General features: G+C 50.3%; 1 protein-coding gene across 2 annotated transcripts in view; it reads right to left on the bottom strand.

The window, feature by feature from the left end:
• The window catches only part of CCDC88C (coiled-coil domain containing 88C), a 125,303-nt gene extending 107,664 nt beyond the window's left edge, over positions 1-17,639 (bottom strand). The window contains exons 1-3 of one of the 2 annotated variants that reach the window (XM_027569471.2): positions 17,391-17,639; positions 16,544-16,644; positions 9,444-9,552 (exon numbers count right to left, since the gene is read on the bottom strand). In XM_027569471.2, coding sequence (XP_027425272.1) covers positions 9,444-9,552; positions 16,544-16,644; positions 17,391-17,450 — 270 coding nt within the window. In that variant the 5' untranslated portion in view covers positions 17,451-17,639. The remainder of the gene's footprint in view (positions 1-9,443; positions 9,553-16,543; positions 16,645-17,390) is intronic. The other variant, XM_027569470.2, reaches the window with a different exon arrangement.
• Between the last annotated feature and the right edge of the window lie 2,682 nt (positions 17,640-20,321).

The following is a 20,321-nucleotide window of genomic DNA, read 5'->3' as shown; positions in this document are numbered from 1 at the left end:
CGCCCCTGAACACTCACAGCCCGGTTCTGAATGTGTGACCGACAAGAGCTAACTGAAAAGGAGGCCAGTTCACTCCCTCTAAAAGCTCCCCAGCCCACCCTCAGCATCTGAGCGCTTCGCAGTCGTGGTTCAGCTAGTATTCTGTTGGAAGCACAAATTCAGACCACTTGTTCTATGGGGGTGGGGGGTATGACCCCCCCTCCTCCAACTTCCACCCCTGGGTCTCTTCTGTGCCAGGCTGGAAAAATGACACTTCTTAAAGGCATGGCCCCAAACTACGAGAAACCTTGAACAAAAGGCATAGAGAAGTAAATCCATGGTGAGAGACCAGGATTCTGGCAAGAAGTGCCATTCAGAGGAAGGAGAGGAGCCAGGACAAAGTTTGGATTTGCAGATGCAAAGGTCTGAGTGGGCCAATCCTATATGGTGCATGTGGGCTCAGTGCTGTGCACAAGCCAGGTGGCAGCCCACGGTCCCTCGGAGGGAAGGAGAGCGTGGCAGCTCAGGGCCAGGAGGGAAAGCCCCAACGATTCAAGGTCTGGACTCAAGGTCAAGAGGGGGAGCCCACGGGACACCAGAAAGATGGTGTCGACACATATTCTCCCCACCTCCTCTGTCTCTGTGTCTCTCTGTGTCTCTCTCTCTCTCTCTCTCTCTCTCTCTCTCTCTCCTCCTTGCCTTCAGCCTCCATGGCCTGGCCAAGTTCCAGCTCCACTAATTACATCAGACCCACCTTTCACCCCTCCCCACCCTCTGCAATTAGCCCTGGTTCCCTGCTTCCTGCTGCTCTGGGGGTGCAGCCTGAGGCCAGCTGGTCCCTGAATCCCACCCACGGCCCAACCCCAGAAGTGCTGACTTCAGAAGGTGCCTGAAGCAATCTGGTCCCTTCTTCTGGGGCTCTGGGGCTCCAGGCTAGTGTGAAATCTAGCTTTTAACAAGGGGGAGCCCAAGCAGGAGACCCTCAGGAAGCAGCACTCCTAGCCTGGCCCACAACACGAGGCTTCTGGCTCAGGAACCCCCTCACCCTGGTGTCCGTGCAAATCCTGGGGGCCCCGCCCGCCTTCACAGAACAGTGGTTCTGCCAACGCCAAGCTATCTCCCTACATGATGGATTGCAGAAAGCCAGATTTTCAGAAAGACGTTTCACCCTAGGAAACCTGCAGTTCTCTTGGTCTGTTTCTAGATCTTACTTGATGAGCCTCACCTTCCTAATCTGTAAAATGGAGACAGCAACTTCTTGCCCATGGTGCCTAAGCCCGGCTCCCAGGAGGCACTGGTACCTTCTCTCAAGCTTCTGACAGGGGCAAAAAGCTGAATTTCAAAGTCCCTGCTTACTATTCAATATGCCTTGACGACATTTCTTCTAAAAACGAAAAGGAGAAAAGACAAAGGAATCAAGTCCATCTGACACTTGGTCTCCCATTTTGCAAAAGCAAAACCTGCCTCCGGAAAGGTCTGGGGTGATGAAGCACATGACCAGGTGTCCTCAGCCCTGTTTGCTCCATCCCTGGTCAGCAGGACAGGGAGAGTCATAGGTCAGGAGCAAATGCCTTCTGTTTAGTGTAGAAAAGGGGAATTCTAGCGGCCCTGAAAGCTGCCACCTTCCTGCAGCACCCCCCCCCCCCCAGCTGACCCAGAGCCACTGCCACTCAGCCCCATGGGGCAGGTCCTGAACCCCGAGGCCCTGGTGGGAGTGGGGGCAGATCTCCTGCAGACCTCAGAGGTCCGAGGCCTGGGAAAATATTTACCCTCCCCTCAGATGCTTGCTCTAGGTGGGGCACCTAGCAAGCTGCTGTCCATAGCCCCGCGTGGGCAATACCCCATGGGTATCTCTCAGAACTCATCCCTTCTGCCCCTGCCTTGGTCCAGGCCTCCATGATCTGCCCTGACTCCCCAACTCCCTCCTGACACCAATCCATTCTTGATATGGTGGCATTTCCTTTGTTCAACTTTCCCTTTTAAAAATTCTCCCAAAGACTCCGGAGTCCTTCAGGATGAAGTCTGAATTCATCAGCATGCCATCCACTGCCCTCTCCCGGCCCTGGCGCCTCATCATCTTCCTGCGTCACCCATCACCACCCACAAAAGACACCCAACCTCTAGCCACCTTGAAGTGACCTAATCAGCCCTCAGGCTATTTTATGTCTCTACAGCTCTGCAGGTGCCTCCCATGGATATCCTCCCATGAACCCCATTTTCTGCCAGTCTAGCTCCCTGCCAATCCTCCAAGACTCAGGGCAAGTGTCACCCACTCCAGAAAGCTCCCCATGAGCTTCACCCCTTCTTGGGCTCTGATCACCCAAGTGTTACGGCGGCTGGTTTACCTGGCCTCTCTCCCACACCACCAGATGTGGGCATCTCAGACACGGAGAAGGACCTTAAGATCAAGAAAGAGAAAAGAATCAGGCAGCCCCTGGCAAGGGACACCCACCTCTCTGGGCTCCCAGAGCTTCCTCATCCCCCATGTCATCACTACCCTAGAGACAATGAGGGCCAGGAAGTGAGAAGAAGGAAAGAGGAAAGGAGGGGTCCACCAAGACCACCGTCCCTCTCGGGCTCATTTCCCAACATAATCTGGAAGGTTCCCTCTGGAACTGTACACGGACAGCTCCCAGGCACGGGGCAGCAGCAAAGTTCCCGGGTCAAGTTCACAGCAGAAGAAGAGCTCCCACTGCTGACCTGGGGACAGGACACAGGGACCTCTGTGATGAAGACCACCCAGCCTCACCACCGTGCCGCCACCGCGCACCACCATCGCCGGGTGTCCTGCTGGAGACGCCAAACCAGCCTCTGACAGTACTCCCAACGCAAGGAAACTCACCCAGGCATACAGTAAAAACCTCAGACCTTCATCCACATGGCAGAGACACCGAAATATTCATCATGCATTCAACAGCAATAAAGAACACGGCGTACCTTAACACGATGCACGAAGGGCAGGAACGGGCGAGTTGGCAAGAAAGGCCACCCTGGCAGTGAGGAACAGAAGTCCTCGGAGTATTCATGCCCTTTGACCCGGGAATTCTATACCAGGCGTTTATCCCAAGGAAATGAAAACATTTGGTGGAAGGGTGAAGTACCAAGTATGTTCACGGTGGCAGTGTTTATGATTCTGAGACACAAGTAACTCAGTATCAACCATAAGGGTAGAGCCACATGATGGGCCTGCCATGCAGACACTAAAATTCCTATTATGAAGGAACATTTAATGACATGGGACAATGCTCACCACACAGTAAATAAGAAAGCAGGTTACACATAATATAGACAAGGTGATCCACACTTTGAAACCCATGCACACACAGACACAAAGATGGAAGGCCTAAATACCAGAATGTTAACAATGGCATCTTTAAGTGGTGAGAAAATGGGTGAATTTAATTTTCCTTATTTCTCCCAATCTGCAATCAGAAAATATTTTTATAATAAGAGATACTACTTTTTACGTCCCTCAGACTACAAATATAAGCTACAAAATCAAGAATATCCATCTTCCTCCTGGGGAACCTCACAGCCCTCCTCTATAAAACCAAAAATGGGGGGTCACCTGGGGGGCTCAGTCAACTAAGTGTCCGACTCTTGATTTCAGCTCAGGTCGTGATCCCAGGGTCATGAGATCAACCACCGTGTCCAGAGTCCAGCATCCGGAATCCAGCTTCCGGCTCCGAGCTGAGTGGGGAGTCTGCTTCTCTCTCTCTTCCCCCTACCCCTCCTCCTCTGCTCGTGCTCTCGCTCTAAAATAAGCAAATCTTAAAAAACAAAACAAACAAACAAAAAACACAGTGGCGAAAGCTCTCCCCTGCAAACGGGATACACTGTACTCGTCATAAAGCAAATTCCCCTGCTACTGTAGAAATGGCCTGTGTGGACTGTTCTAAGTTCCCCTGAACACCATTCCTATCCATGAAAGCAGGTCACATCCACCTACGGAGGCTTCACTTTAACTGAACCCTACTGACCACCATGAATGAGACAAAGCTATGCGAGTTTTCCATGTTCCTACCAACAATATCAAATGTACGTTTCCTTCTATTCTTACTTTAGAAGTCTTTCATTTCTCAAACTATGCGCACATATTTCTACAGCTAATTCTAATTTTAACTAGTCAGCCCATGCTTATCCAATACAACCACCACCAAAAATGGACAGATCTCAAAAACATGCTGAGTAGGGAAAAGGCATATATACATGGAGCAAGAGTATAAAAATGTGAACTGGATACCCACAAAATTAACAATGAGGATCATCTCCAGGGAAGAAAGGAAGGATAACTGGACACATTGGAGGCATCCTGGGGACTTTGATAAGAGAAATTTTATTTAAGGGGATAAAAAAGCCTCAAGCAGATATGAACTATATTCACGTGTTCATATTTATTTTTAAGATACACAACTGTTCATTAGAAACATCTGTACTACTTTAATTTTTCAAAGCAATAAAGAAAAAAAAGACTACAGAAAATAAAGCAACCCCAGACTCTTCCTTCTGCTATTTCTTCTGAGGTAAAGAACAATATTCGGGGTGCCTCGGTGGCTCAGTTGGTTAAGCGTCTGCTTTGGGCTCAGGTCATGATCTCAGGGTCCTGAGATCGAGCCCCACGTTGGACTCCCTGCTCAGCAGGGAACCTGCTTCTCCTTCTCTCTCTACCCCTCCCCACTGTTCATGCTCTAATAAATAAAATCTTAAAAAAAAAAGACATTCTGGGTTGGTCCTGACCTTCTGACCATGGTTAGAGACCAGAGCTCAGAAGAGCCAAGTTCAAGGAACAAAGCTTCCTGGAAGTGACCTGTAAATCTTGGTTGGTACTGGCCATCGTGTGACTGTGGAATCTGAGGCCCGTGAGGGCGCATCCTCTTCTAGACAGATGAGAACTCCAGCCCAGAGAAGGAAAACAGACTGTTCTGGCACATGATCCGGAAGGGAAGCAGCTCCGAGAAACTCCGCAAATTTCTCACTTCAGGGTAAGCTCTGCAGGTGGGTCCCCACATCCACCTGAGGGTCCCGATTTCAGGACAGAGATCTATGTATACCTGACAACAAAGATCAACACATGCCAAATTTATCCAGGTCGTTGTTTGAAGTGCTTCCCACCGGCATAAGGCCAAAGCAGCCTCAGTAACTTCAAGTGACAAGGTCTGAACCGCTGGGAGGAGGAACGGAACTGCAGGGGTCCAGGGCAGGGAACGGTAGTGGGGCACCGCGCACCACCCCCCGGGAATACACACACACCAGCCACCGCTGCACCAGGGATCTCTGCTTCTACGAGATCACTCTCCACTGGCTCCACCATCAAATCAACATACATTTAACACTCAAGAACCTGACTATAAAAAGAACCATTCTATAAATCTAAAATTTAACTTAAAAAAAAAAAAAAAAGACTCAGGAAAAAGAGTTTGGCTGTTGAGCAAGTAAAACAAGCATCATGTGATGGCGGGGCTCAGAGCTGGCCCGCTATGTGGCTTGAGGCAGCATGCAGGTCTGGTCTAAGCTTGCCTTTCCTCCAGGCCTCCCAGCAGATGTGCCTCCATCTGCAGCGGGTACCTCCATCTTGGGCTGTCAGCCTTTTCTTCCGTAAAAGACAGCAACTAAACCAAGCACTCTCTTCTCTGCTTCCCTGTCCCCGGACAGATGAGACGTTCATCCGCTGGACGTGATGAAGAGGAGTCACCTGGGGGGACCTGGCCGAAGATTCCTCTTCTGGAGGTCACTGGAAACAGTTTTAACCCTTGGTTCCCACGAGAGTGTACATCAGAATCACGTGGAGGGCTTGTGAAGACAGCCAGCCGGACCTCCACAGCTGGTCTGGGGAGGGGCCTGACGATCGGCATTTCTAACAAGTTCCCAGGTGATGCTGATGCTGCAGGTCTGGGGACCACACTTTGAGAAGTCCACTGATTCCCCAGCCTGCTGGGGGGATGGTAAGACCTAAAGCTGGGGAACTTCTGAAAATGCAGGTTCTAGGCCCCAGCCCCAGAGAAGTCCAAGCAGCAGGTCAGGAGGCAGCCTGAGACCCTGCTGACACACCAGTGGCCAGACTGAGTCCGGCCATGCTGGTTTTCACCCACTGTCTACTGCCTGCCCCAGAAGGTGGTCAAGAATCACCAACTCCACAGGTTTTCAGAGGCAAAATGTGAGCTTCCTTATGCAATAAACCCCGAGCTACTCCAGAGAGGTCCCCATCCTTTCTAACTGTCCCTGCCCCATGGTGCCTCAGAAAAGACGGGGACAGCCAATGGGCAGAACCGTTGCTTGGCAAACAAGACCCAAGGCTGGATTCTGTGACCTCAAGGAGTCCACCAAAATGCCACAGGCAAGCGGGAGTCCCACTTACTCGGGGGGCAAGCTCTCGCCCTTCCAGGCCACCCTGCAACAGTAAGGAGCAGCATTTGTCTTGCTTCATCCTGAGCCCTCCCAAGCTGAGGGACCATTTCCACAAGGGGACTCAGGCAGTACTCTTGGAAAACTTTCTTTCATGACCCCTTAAAATAATAGCCAATTATGTTTACACTTTAATGTCAAGTGGCAGGGAAAAGGCAGGATATGCAATTGTATGTACGGCACGACCACAACGGTATAAAACAAAAACTATTCATGCAAAAACTGGAAGGAAACAGTAAAAATGTTAATAGGGATTGTCTTTAGGTGGTGGGATTGTGGATGGTTCTTTTCTTCTTGTTACTTATTTTCCAAGCTGTTCATAAAGAGCACCTATTACTTACAGGACCAGGACTTGACTTTATTTTATAATAAATCGGAAAGAAAAAAATACACAGAGCCGCCCACACACCTAACCTGTGCCAGCCCAGGGGGAAGCGGCCCACTAGCTTTCTCCCAGGGAGGACTGACCGAGGAGCAGGGACGGCTCTGCAGCCTTTAGCAAATAAATGCTCGCAGCAAACCCTTGCCCTGGGCTGGGGCTGCCAACGCACACCAACCCCAAAGAGTTAACAGCGCAGAAGCAGAACAAGGATGCAGGGTCCCCCTTTCTACCTGTGAGTCTTTCTGGGCCCTGAGAATGGACTAGACATCTTTTCCTCCCCCCGTGTCTCATCTTCTGAAACTCTACACAGACCAGCAATCTGCCTCCAAACTGACACGGTCTCAAGGGGGTGTCAAGCTCCCTCGGGCCAGCCCAGATCTGGACGGTCGGGAGCCACTGCCCACCACCAGTGCGGGACTCCCTGGGCCAGCAAGAGCAGAGGACAGCCCCTGCATGGCCAACAGCTTGCAGCAAGAGCCTGACTGCTGCATGCTGCTCACGGAGAGCTCACCCCCACCAAGAGCTTCATCGCTGCCACCAGGGAGAGGTTACCACCTTCCAGCCACACCTGCAGCCCGAGATACACCTGTCGAGCGATCGCCACTGGCTCTGGCCAGCCTTGCAAGCCTGTTCCGATTTTCTGTCTCTCTCATGTTCACATCCTCCCAAGTTTGGAGTCGTCTGAAACTTGACAAAACAGACCTTTGTCTGAGCAACTGCACAAAACGTGGACCTTGACAGATCAAGGGCAGACCAGTCCCGGCTTCCATGGCTTCCTCTACTTCTACCCCCTTTCCTCTTCTCTTTTTCCCATGACCCTCCAAACATGGAAACTTAGTCACCTACCAGGATTCCACTCAGGTGGCCCCTCCTCCAAGAAGCCTTCCCCACCCCTCTGCAGCAGGGGTTAGGGGTCTCTTGAGCTACCTGCACCACCCACTTCCCCTTGCACTTAGCACACAGCATCAAAGCACGTGCTCACCATGAATGGTGCCTGCAGATAGGGATCAAGCCCTGAGAACACGCTGAACCACCGGCCCAGACACCAGACAGCCCCCGCCATGCTCAGACCCAAGTTCACTAATAGCCCCATTGCCTTTGCTCAGCTTCCCCTGCCCATGGCCATCCCCAGGGATACACTCGCTAAATACTTCCCACCTGTCTACGACATGCCCGGGCCCGAGTGTGGCGCCCCTCAGGCAGGAAAACCAACGCACTCAGCCCCACAGATCCGGCTCGCCCAGGCCCCCTCCTCAGCCCAGCTGGCATCTATGTGGGACTAAAGGGATGCGGGTGGATCTAAGCCTCACGGGGGCTGCTCAAGAAGTCCACCGTGCTGGGCCACCGACGGTCCATGCAACGAGTACAGGGGGTTTGCGGAACCGGCCACGCAGGGAAAGCATCCCAGCACAGTAACCCTCTCTCACACACCCCGACCTCGACGGGAGGAGGATGGAAACAACCATCTCGGAAAACCCAGGACACTGTCCACCCCCTTCCCCTCCCATCCGTCTTCAACTTCGTACTGCGTCAGAAGGAGGAGGGCTTGCTTCTGCAGCAACCACAGCCCTCGGCAGGAGCCGGCCCAGCATGCAGCATGAGGCCTCCGTGGACCTCAGAACCAGCAACAACTGCATCAGGACAGAGAGTGAAACACAGTGGCCCAGGGGCTCCCACATGTTGACAGGGACTTCACCACTCTGAAGGTGCCCCTAGACCCCAGCACCGAGATGAGTTACAGTCCAGGAAGCTGATGCTAGGAACAGGTCCCAGAGGGAGAGTCTGCCCAAGGAATCAGCGAAGCCCCAGCATGAATTCTGGAAAAGATTTGTTCTTGAGCAGTGGTTCTCAAACCATGTTCCCTGAAGGTCCTGGAAACCCACAGAGATGCCCCAGTGGGAGAGGAGGGTGTTGAGCAGAGAACACTAGACTCCCTAACTGCCAAGTCAATCAGAGTCACTAGGGCTTCACCTGGGGTTTCAAGAAAAATGCACCAGGGGTGGGCGTGGGGGTGGGGGGGGGAGAAAAGGTTCATGCTAAGAAGTTTAAAAACCAGGGCTCTAAGACACACAGTTTAAATCTATTTCCCATCAACGTCAACGATTCTCACCTGACCTTCCGAAGGCTGGGATGGATATTTAAACAGCCCTTCCCCCATCAGGCCCCCTTGCCCAACCCATCACCTATCTGCTGCTGAGACACAGGGACCACCTGCCAAGTGGTCACTCCACACCGAGAACCCCAGTGCTCCTGTCCACAAGCTGGGGGCACGAACAGAACCCTTCTGTGGTCCCTTCTTTCCCTCTACCCTTTCAGTTGCTCCTGAACAAAGACTCACTCAGCTGTGGGCAACACCACGTCAGGGTCCGCATTCAAGAGCATGCTTGGGGCCATGGCTGTGAATCAAGGACCATCCCTGCGGCCCCCACCATACCAGGCACAATGCTTTGCACGAAGCTCAAAGGCCGTTCGCTGGACAAAGTGATCCAAGAGCTGACACCCTTCCCACAATGCCAAAAAAAAAAAAAAAGGATGCAAGTGAAAACACACGAAGCGTGAGCAAGCAAATGCTTAACCATGAACACCATTTCCTCTCGGCTTCCTGTGGGGGAAACCGTTCAGTGACGATACCACCAGATGCACAGCAGAACCCCTGGGGAACAGAGTTCCCGGCCCTTACCTGATAGTAGGTCTTAATGTTTCTCACTAAGATGGTCAAGTTCTGAATGCGGAGGTTCACATCGTTGTTAACGTGCTTGTTGATGCGCTGATTTGTTGGCCTGGGGTCTCTGGAGAAGGAAGAGAATGGAAACTGCATATCCTGGCGTTTGCCACACACCCCCGTTCCCAGCTGAGAGCCAGCTCAGTCCGCCTCCAGCCTCAGTAACTACGAGGCTATGACAATGTGGCTCGAGTCAAATCCTTATTCCACTACTGCCAAGCCATGGACCTTAAGGGGGGCCCCCCATCACCTCCCTCCTTCCCCACCCCCCAGCACCAACCCATCATGGGCCCTGAGTCAACGCTATTTCCGTTCCAACTGCTAGCAGCACCCATAAACCCATCACCAAAGGTCAATGCAGACACCGAAAGTGATACTGTATGAAAAACTTGTAACCTCTCCCAAGATAGATTTCAAGATTAAAAAGATTAAAAGCTGAACTAAAATGTAGGAAATACCAAGAAAGGGGGAAAAAAGGTACATTTTTCTGAGTTAATAAATCAAAATCATTCATGTTCCATCTCACTGGGGTCCCCCACCTCTGCCACCAGATTGGTCAAGGGCTGGTGCTGCCTGTGATTTACATTTCGGGAACACAGTTCTACCTTGAAAAACTAACAGCAGGAGTCTGTGACGTGACATGGTGTCCTACGTAGCCTACAAGAAATGCTAAGCACAGAGATATAAATAATTCATGTGGGAAACCCCCACGGTGTCATTTATTTTCCAATCTCGGGCAAAAGTCAGGTCTGGTTGGGATGAAACTAGAAATCTGAATCAAGTGATTTGTATTTCCACTCATCCACGTCCAGGACATTTCTCAAAATATTTCTTACGTGAAGAGAACAGACGGGGCAGACTGGATTTAACTTCTACCTGCCCATGTATCACACAATGCTTCTAATAACAAAGCCCTCCCTCCCATGTCACTAATTCAAATGAGGGCTGTTTTTAGAGTTTCATCAGTCATCCCCGGCCCTGTGAGACGGGGACCAGGGCAGGGCCAGCCTCTTCTTCAGTAATCGCCCTGCAATGGGACAGAAGCACAGACGGAGGTGGGCAGTTAAGGAGATCAACCTCGATGCCACACCGCTCATTCCAAAGCCAGTAATGAACACAAAATTGACAAACAGAAAAAAATCCACAAGTAGAAATCATTTCAGACGTCACTGGAAGTACAATCTTCTTTTTTCTTTAATAATATGAACTGTTTAGAATTTGACCATTAAATATTTGACATATACAACAGGAGTCCCTACCCTGCACTGTGTGTTCGCAAAGCCCTTTACCTGTAACAAGCAGTAATAGCTACGGATTTTATTCAACCAGCCTATACCCCCTAAAATAATCAGATGGGCACGTTGGGGCAACCAGGGAATCTCTTTTCAACCATCATGTGACGACATTTCTTATTGTCCCCACACAGTAATGGAGTCTGGCCAAGCCATTTGCACGTTACGTTTCTCTTGGAGCCATTCATTACTGAGAAAACAAAGGTTAACAGTTCAGTGAAAATTAATTTAGGAATAGAGGCAGCATTCAGAATTTAAACCACAAAGGCATTTTTAGCTAGAAAGTATACTTAACGTGGCAAACAATTTATCTTAAAGGCTCACTTCTCCTCTCTTTAGATGCCTCAAAAGAGGAAAAGCTGTTTTATTAAGTGACTAAAGTACTTCTTAAAACAGAACTTAGCAAGCAGAGCTTTTTGTTTTTTCTGCAGTCCCAGCTTTAAATCAGGGGGCCTCAGCACACGTGCTGGAATACACGGTGCACATTCACTGCGTGTGCAAAGGTACAGCACACACACGGAGTGGGGACCTGTGTGTCCCCCAGATAACAGAAAAGCCTCTGCCCAGCTCTGCTTTTGTTCTCCCAGTTCAGCCAACTGAAACAACACTCCAAAAGAACTTCGACATTCACCATAGGAGTAATATAGACTAATTATCACAATCGTTAGTACTCCATCCTTTAGCGAAGGCTCTCAGGGTAGAGAGGCTTTGAAGAAATAATTGGAAACAAAAGTCAACTACGGTTAAGGAAAGCTCATCCTCACTCTCCCAGCACCAAGGAACCCCCACTTTCTGTGCTGCAGGAAAATGGGGTAGGAGACACAGATGTCAGTCTGGGGCACAAGACTGGCCAAGGTTCTCTGGGTGCTCATCTGCAAAATGACAGGTTCCTTCCAGCCTTAGGCTGTCATTCTAGAAGGCCAGGTCTGCACCGGCAAACTTGGACCCGTACTTGGTCCTATATCCCAGGATAGAGGACATCCTATAACCATTGCACGACTGCAGGTCCCCAAAAGCCATCATTACTAACAAAGGTCTTTTTTTCATGATAGCCCTAGAATGCAAAAGGCCAAGAGCCCCATATGGAGAGGTCAGAGGACAGGAAAGAGGCACTGGGTGCAAGCATCTGGTAGCTTGTCCAAACTCAGGAACAGTTTGGAGTCCAAAGTGTGGGGCCCTCAGCACTTCCTTATAAAAACTTCTAACTAGAGGGGCGCCTGGGTGGCTCAGTCAGTTGAGCGTCTGACTCCTGATCTCAGCTCAGGTCATGATCTTGGGGTCATGGTGTTGGGTTCCTCATTCAGCAGGGAGTCTGCTTGAGATTCTCTCTCCCCTTCTGCCCCCCACCCCCATGCATACATAGGCTCTCTCTCAAATAAATCTTTTTTTTTTTTTTTAAAGATTTGCAGAGAGAGCACAAGTAGGCAGAGCAGCAGGCAGAGGGAAAGGGAGAAACAAACTCCCTCCTGAGCAGGGAGCCTGATATGGAGCTCGATCCCAGGACCCTGAGATCATGATCTGAGCTGAAGGCAGATGCTTAACTGACTGAGCCACCCAAGCATCCCTCAAATAAATCTTTAAAAAAACAGAAACAAAAACTTCTAACTAGAAAAAAGCAAATCGACTTGCCCTAGAATTTTTAAGAGAGTTATGATTTACATTTATTGCAACCTTGCCCCCCTCCCTTGGGAAAGCCAGCCCGCAACTTTTAGTTATATTCCAAAGACTTCCAAAATTTAAAAACGAATCAAGAAATGATCTAGTGACAGAGACGTCCATGTCCACAATGTATCACTGGTTGAAAAACAGAGATGCTAAAAGACAACAGCATGAGCCCATGTCTGCATAAAAATACCTTAAGGAGCATATATCTACATACTATAGACATCAGAAGACACCAGAACAAATAGCATTGCTAACTCTACATGGTAAAATCGTGGGCAATTTTATTTGGCTCATCTGTCTCTTCCTACACTCTTACAACCAATGTAAATTTTTGGTGTAATTTTTTTAAGGACTCAAAGCCCCCATGAAGAGTGTCATACTCTGTAGCCAAAAAAGGAAATCATGTAAGTTCACAAAAATTTTTTTTGTTCCAACACTTTTCCACCAACACAAACTCATTCAACTAACAAGTACTTGCCCTCAGCTTTTATATAGGCAGAATGGGACTAGAACTCCTCTTCCACCACGCTAGGGGAAAAATTACCCTTTTTAGAAACATAGGAAACTCGAGGAGGCTGGCCAGCTTGGCTGGTGGAGTGCACGACTCTTGATCTTGGGGTTGTGAGTTCAAGTCCCACATTGGGTATAGAGATCAAAAAAAAAAAAATTTAGGAAGCTTTCCCATTTGACCTGAGGATGTTTCCAACCCCTGAATAATATATCATCCTCAATTTTGCAGTGAGCACCAGGGGTAAAGTCTGAACAAAGCAAATAATGCTGGACTTACCACAGGCCTTGCAAAGGCACAGGCTCTCAAGCCCAAGTCCAAATTCCCAACTGCACTCAACAGCCACTGCCTCAAATCAGAAGGTGTCCATTCTCAAAAGTACAGATGCACACAGGCTCAGGCACCTGGGAGCGCGCAAACACACACTCTCACACACACTGGGCCCCGGGCCTCGCTCCCAACAATGATGGATGTTTGTTGGGCATTTTCTAGATGCATAATCTTATTTAATCCTCCCAAGTGTATAAAATACCATCCCCTTATTACGGATCAGGAAGTTGAGGCTTAAAGAGTTTAAGTAATTTGCCCAAGGGGGCAGAACTAAGAAGTGGCAGAGAGGGGAATGTGAACTTCTCCGACCGGTGCTTCTCCGACCGGTGCTTTCAGAGTCCAAGTGCTTAAATATCTTTCCTACGAGACAGTGAGAAACGTGCCCAAAGTGAACGAGAAATCTTGTTTTCCCTTGGGTACCAGATCACCCAGAAAGACTGCATTTATAGAGGAACGATTCAACAGATTGCCCTGTGCATCTTGGTCCATGCCATTCAATGCCTTTCACTGGGAATTCTCCTACACCTGGGCCTCCCCTGAAAGCTGAGCCCATAGGGCTTTCCTGTTTCCAGGCACTGATATCACCGGGAGGCGAGGGCCAAGAGAGTATTGACCGCAGCCTTCTTCAGTTGCCAGAGACAATGCCCAGGTGCAGCCACGTGAGCCCTGCCGGCCTCCATATGGCTCTGAAGTGTTAGGTAACACGCCTCTTATCTGAGCTCCATACCTACTTAGCATACTGCTCTCTACAATTTTCCTATGTCCTACCAACTTGGGGAGAATTTATTGAAATAATAGCACACAGCTGGAGCTACTAGCAGAGAAGATAAGGAAGAATAGAGCCTTATCACTGACCTGCTAGTTAGCCTGACATTTCTCCATTTGGCGGAAGTGAACACAGAGGCTTATGTACAGTGTTGGATGCGGGTCCTAGAGTCCAGTTTTGCTCTAGTTCTCCTTGAGAGAGGGCCAAGGCTAAGAATTATGCAGTAATCTAGGAGACTAAAAATGTGGGAAAGAGGAAGACTGGAAAAATTCTTATGGGGTGCCTCAAATCCTTTCTGGATTAAGACGGCGTGTTTATAATTGACACTAGTACCTATTAAGTGATAAGCACTATGCTAATTGCTAACACATCATCCCCTTGAATCCCCACAACCATCTCTTAAGGGAGGCACTTTACTTCCCATTGTACAGGCGAGGAAACTAAATTGTTGAGTGGTGTGCCCAGCATCACTTGACCAGAAGACAGACCTAGAGTTCGTATCCAGGATGGCTACCTAGGCTGTCAATACTAAGGCTGAAATACACTTTTTTTTGGCATACTGTTTTTCAATTGAGATAATCTTTACGTAGACTGAAATGCATAGATCTTAAATTATAGCTTGATAAGCTCTGAAAAATAAGATGTACTCCAGTGAATACACAGAACATTATCACCACCCCTCCCCCCAGAAGTTCACCTGTGTCTCCTTTCCAGACAATCCCCACCCACCTCCAGGAGCAACCAATGTTCTGATTTCTATCCTATCACCTGGAACAGGGTTATTCTGATCATCCGATCAGTAAACTGTGTGCTGCTGGTGCCCCTCACTCCTTGATGTCCTCAGCTGGGAAGTCATCCACACGGCTTCCTACTGTCCCTTCATCCGCTCCTGACCCTGGCCAGAAGGCACCAGAAGCACGGTTTGAGGCCGTAAGAGCTGCAGACTTCTCAGTTCCCACCCCTAGGACGATTGTCTTGGCATATCACAGAGGAGAGAACATGTAAAAACTGTCAAGTGGAGACGCCCTTCAAACTGAATCTAGCCATGGGCCAAGTGTGAACCAGTGATGAGTGGGCATTTCTCAAAGGAATGGTCCAACAGGCTTTCCTGATTTACAAGCGAGTGGTAAATGCTTTAGGAATTCCAAAGGTCAGGGAAGAGAGGGAAACAGTCCCAGGGCTTTTGTACTCCCCTGTGCCTGGGTGTAAAAACTGAATGAAAAGGCTGGGGATACTGCTGTTTTTAATTAAACAGGCTTGGGTAAGGACCCAGCGGTCACTGCACCAATGGAATCTAGTGATTTTCGGGGCCCACCAAAACGGGGGGGGGAGGAAGAGTTGCCAGGACTTAAATATGCCACTAGGCAACCCCAGGAAACTCCTTTTCATCAATGTTCTCAGACAAGTGCTGCCAAACCTGGCAACACGTTTGTCTTTTTAGGATCTAATCAAACACAAGATTTAGGTAAGATTAGTTGTGCCTTAAAAAAAAAAAACTAATGACATCAAATACTTATTAAAAGCAGTGTTCCCAGTTAATTTTCAAAACAGACCTTTTTTAGGTAGACCTATTTAAACCACTTTCTGAATATGCCAAAGCTAATTGCTCCTCCTGTGTGGGCCACAAAGCTGATTCTCATTAGCTAATGGGTTCCTCTCAAGTAGGACAACTTGCTTAGTTGCAGGTGAGTAGGTGAGCATAAGCAGCTGATCCAGAGAATATGACATTTTATTTTGCTTCCAGTGCCTGTGAATCATACTGACAGTTCCAATATGTTCCCTGCACTGAGTTAAAAACAGAATATAGGCGTAGGAGCCAACACCTACATGTGGCAGGCTGTCAATCAGACAGGCTCTAGAGAATTCAGCTGCAGCAAAGGATGTGGTCAAACACACATGCTAGAAAGTTTAACTTCCACCAACACCCAGTTTAAGCTCAGGGCTTCAAGACAAACTACCACAGCATTCTGACCCCTAGGGCTCTCTTAACACAGTAACTTTAAATCCATGTCATGAGAAGGGCCTTAACCAATTGCACTTGCTACGGGGCAACTGAAAACTCACGGTGAAGTGAAAAGGAGCTCAGAAACACAGGCATCCCAACCTACAGTGAAACTTTAGAGTCACATGGATGCTCTGGGTCCACCCTAGACACTTCCTGTAACCAGACTTACAGTTCCTTGCCCCCAAAAAGGGTGGTTTTATTTTTTAACTTCGTTGCTCTAAACCTCACTCAAGTATCTGAATTCGAAGTCAGTTGTGTCATCTACACCATATGCATGACAGTCATTCAATTCCAAATTGCCTTTACCAAACAAGCTGCCAACCCCTTTGTCCTGGAATTCATATCCAACGAATGGAAAGAAGTCACCTTAATACGGAGACACCAGGGGCCCCCCTGGCAAAGAAGCCTCCCGTTTGAACTCCATGCTCCATTTTCTACAGCCTTAAACTTTCTGAAGCATCGTTCTTTCCTTCTTCCCTGTAGATAACTTACATTTGCAACATAATTTGGTTCAAAAAGATGCCGTCCGCTAAATCCATGTACATTGTCAGGTTGTCTTGGTTGCCTCTGCCGAATGAGCCAAAAGTTTTCACCTGCCAGGAAGAGGCATGGAGAGAAAGACAGGAAAGTCACCCCAAGCGCACTGTCTAAAGCTCTCCAGGGCAAATACAGGCAGGGCCCGCGTGGAAAAAGGGGGTCACCTACGCCCGCCCATCCACTTTTCTGCAGGCGCCAAGCCCACCCTGCCTCTACCCCCACCCCGCGCCGGGCAACAGACGCAAGACAGCAAGAGGAAAACTTCCTCCCCACACTACTCTCCAGTGTCCCAGAGCGGAAAAAAAACAAAAACAAAAACAAAAGGGACTTTTTAATAAATTTCTCACGTCTTAAATCTACTGAAAATGACTGCGCCGACCCCAGCCTGTACACATGCTCACTCGGAGCCCCCCAATCCCCACCGCCACCCACCTGCTGGTCTCAGAGCTTCAGAAACTACACGAGGATATTTTTGGGGAGTAAGTCCTTTTCTCGAGTGGTCAGGCCATGGGGTGCCCAGGTGATTACTCGGACTCTGTCCGCTCCGGGGACGTAGCCCAGCGCCCGGTCGGAACAGGTGTCCCCGTTAAGCCCTTGGCCGGGCCGGGAGCGCGGGCTCCCGAGTTAGAAATGCCTCCGGACCCCAGGGCTCAGACCTCGACCTCCGCCAGGAGCACTTGCTGAATCCCCCGCGTCCCGGAGGCTACCCGGGACCCCGGGAAGGGAGCTTGTACGGCTACCGCAGGCAGCGGGGAAAGGAGCGGGTGCACCAACAATGGGGCAGAGAGCTGGGCGCACTCACCCAGGTCACCAGCGGGCTCTGCAGGAAGAGCTCCATGAGCTCCGAGACGGTCACGTCCATGCTGAGGCTGCGCCCGCCGGCTTCACGGCCGGGTCCCCAGCGCCGCGGCACAAAGCGGCTCTGGCAGCGAACAGCGGGCGCGGGGCTACGGCGGCTCGCACCCGGGAGACAAAGGCGGGGCGCGAGCCCACGTTCCGCGGCTACGGCGGCCCCTGCGCCCCGCCCGGGGCTGGGGGAAGGGGAGGGCCCGCCACTCGGGGAGGAACAATGCGGGCGTCAGCCCCGCCCCTCAGCGGCCCGAGGCAGCCGGGGCGCCGCCTTGCGGTGCCGGGGCCAAGAGCCCGGGCGCGGGCGCGGTTGCGCGGGGCTCCAGGAGGGGGCGGCGACCCGCACGTGTGCGGGGGTAGAGGCGTCTCCGCGCGGCGTCCCGGCAACCCGCACGTGGGGCCGCCGCCACGCGCCCGCGCTGAGCGCAGCCTCCGCGCTCTGGGCCCCCGCACGTGGCGCCTCCGTGCGCGCGTGCGCCTCCGGCGGCCCCGGACGCCAAGTGCGGGCGGAGCGCGCGGGCGCTGGCGCCCTTCTGCCTCCCCCGGGGGGCGCGCTGGAGGCTGGGGCGCAGCTGCCAGCCGGAGTCGTCCGCGGCCCACCGCACGCTAGGGCACGGCGGAGCCGGATCCCAAGACTGCCGGCCCAGGGCAGGTGTAGCCCATCCGCCGCGCGGAGCTCCAGCCTCCCCACTCCCCCAGGTGCCTCCTGGGTCCGAGGCGGAAGAGCGTGAGCCCGCGTGCTTCATGTGGGGGAGGGGGTCGGTCTCGCGGGCAGGTGGCGCGCGAGCCCGGGGGTCAAAGTAGGAAACTTAGTGTTGAGTTTAGATCGTAAGAGCGCGACCTCTTGCGTCCCACCGCGCCACCTGCCTTCTAGAAGTTCCCGCAGGAGGCTGGTGATGTGGCCAAACCGCCCTGGGCCCTCCCAACCTGGGACCCGACCCTCTAAACTACCGTCATTTTGCAGTAGAAGAGCCAATTCCCGGATTCCAAGTTGGAGGACATAGCAGCAGCTTAGTGGAGGGCCACAGGAGAAAGGACAGTGGTCCCAACTGGATGGAAAGCAAGCCCTGGGCCCAGACCGACCTGTTGAGACAGCTGCGGTGGACCCGAGTTCCCGTCCGTCCCTGCCACCTCACCTTGGGCTGGTAATAATTTCACACTACAGGTCAGTTCATTGTTCAAAGCACTTAATGCGATTTAGTCCTCACGAGTTGTCCGGATGAGCCAACCGGTGCGGGGTTGACCTGAAGAACCTAATGTATTGCTCTTCAAGTATACAGTAGGCAAGGCTCCTGGGTGACTCAGTCGATTAGGCAGCTGACTCGGCCTCTCCTCAGGTCTTGATGTCAAGGTAATGAGTTCGAGCCCCCGGTTGAAATCCATACTAGACGCGAGCCTACTTAAAAAAAAAAAAAAAAGTATACAGTAGGCACTAAATGGCTGCTGGTTGTGGTGTTAGTAATTTGAAAGTTGGCTGTCAAGTGTTGAGGCTGCGGCACCTGCCGGTGAAGTGTGGTATTGCAGCCGAATTCTGCTGCATCTGGGGCTCGTGAGGAGGTGACATTGTGGCCCCAGGAGCCGAGGGGGGCAGATCAGGAGTCCCTAAAGAGATATGTGGAAGTCAAGGTAACTGGGGGAGGAAAGGGGGACAATGCGGAGGAACTAAAATTTCTATCATAGTGGTTTTCTTATGCACCAGAAATGCATTAATTCCCTAATTGCACTTACTATAAAATCGTTTGGAAAACAGGTGTGATGGGTATCCACATCCATCTTTGTTTAGAAGGTGCTTGTTCTGTAAAATATGGAATGCCTGTGAAACCAGAGTGTTTTTCACATTTGACCCCAGCTCTTTTGGAGAGACTAAAGTTATTTGATAAGCATACTATTTCACACTCTGAAGCACATTGGACGAATGAATGCTTTCTGACCGTTGTGAGGCATTTCTCCTTGTGGTGAGAGAATTTGTCCCTGGGGATATTGGCAGTCCGTGGGCCACAGCCAAGTCAGGAATTTCTGATTTGAGGTCAGTTAGCTGCTGTGTTGGTTCATGATCATTGATGTATCCATCATTCATTGCCTCAACCCTGCCTCACCAGAGATAACTAGTTCAGCATCCTTGTTCCATGGGAGGCAGGGGATCCGGTAAACTAGATGGTGGCCGGGTTACAGGGTTGAAAAGCTTTGAAGGGCTGGACGACCTGGACAGGGTACTTCGTAGTAGCCTCTTAATCCCTAAAATTGGAATAAGAACATTTTACCCCATAGGACTTTATAATTTTGGGGGGTCAAGGTGGTGCATGTAAAACAGTTTATAAAGATCTTAATGACTATCTTCCTGATATTCTGCTGGGTTCTATCACTACTTTAATAAGAATTGTTTCCTCTAAGTCTCCATTGGGGTGGGGCATAAGCTTCAGGGAGCGTACACACAGACCACCTACTAACCACGAAGCAGAGTCCCTCCATCCCTGCCTGAATGCCCCTTGGCTTTCATTCTGTCTGAGACTTAACTCTTTCTTTTAAATTTTTTTTCTTGCTCCTTTCTGCATAAAAAGTAATTTCTCTGCTTTATACATTGCTTCCTGGACAGAACTATTTTAATTATGTTCTTCATTCTGAAAAGGAATTTACCTTCCCTTCCCGGAAAATGCTGGCTCAGCACTGTAAGTTAATGGCATGTCTAGGTTACCTGATAGGAGCTGAAATTATTTGTACAACTTGGGGGTTGAAGGAGGAATGGCTATTTGTTAACGTGTCTCCATATTTGATTTTTTTTGTTATAACAAGTATGTATTACTTTCATGATTTAAAAACAATTTCATTTTATCAAAATAGATATAACATAAAAGCATCTTAACGATTGAGTGTACAGCTTTAGTAG

This window comes from Zalophus californianus, chromosome 6, assembly GCF_009762305.2.
Source record: "Zalophus californianus isolate mZalCal1 chromosome 6, mZalCal1.pri.v2, whole genome shotgun sequence".
Lineage (NCBI taxonomy): Eukaryota > Metazoa > Chordata > Mammalia > Carnivora > Otariidae > Zalophus > Zalophus californianus.
Note: the sequence above shows the minus strand (reverse complement) of the source record. Positions and strands in the feature narration are given on the sequence as shown.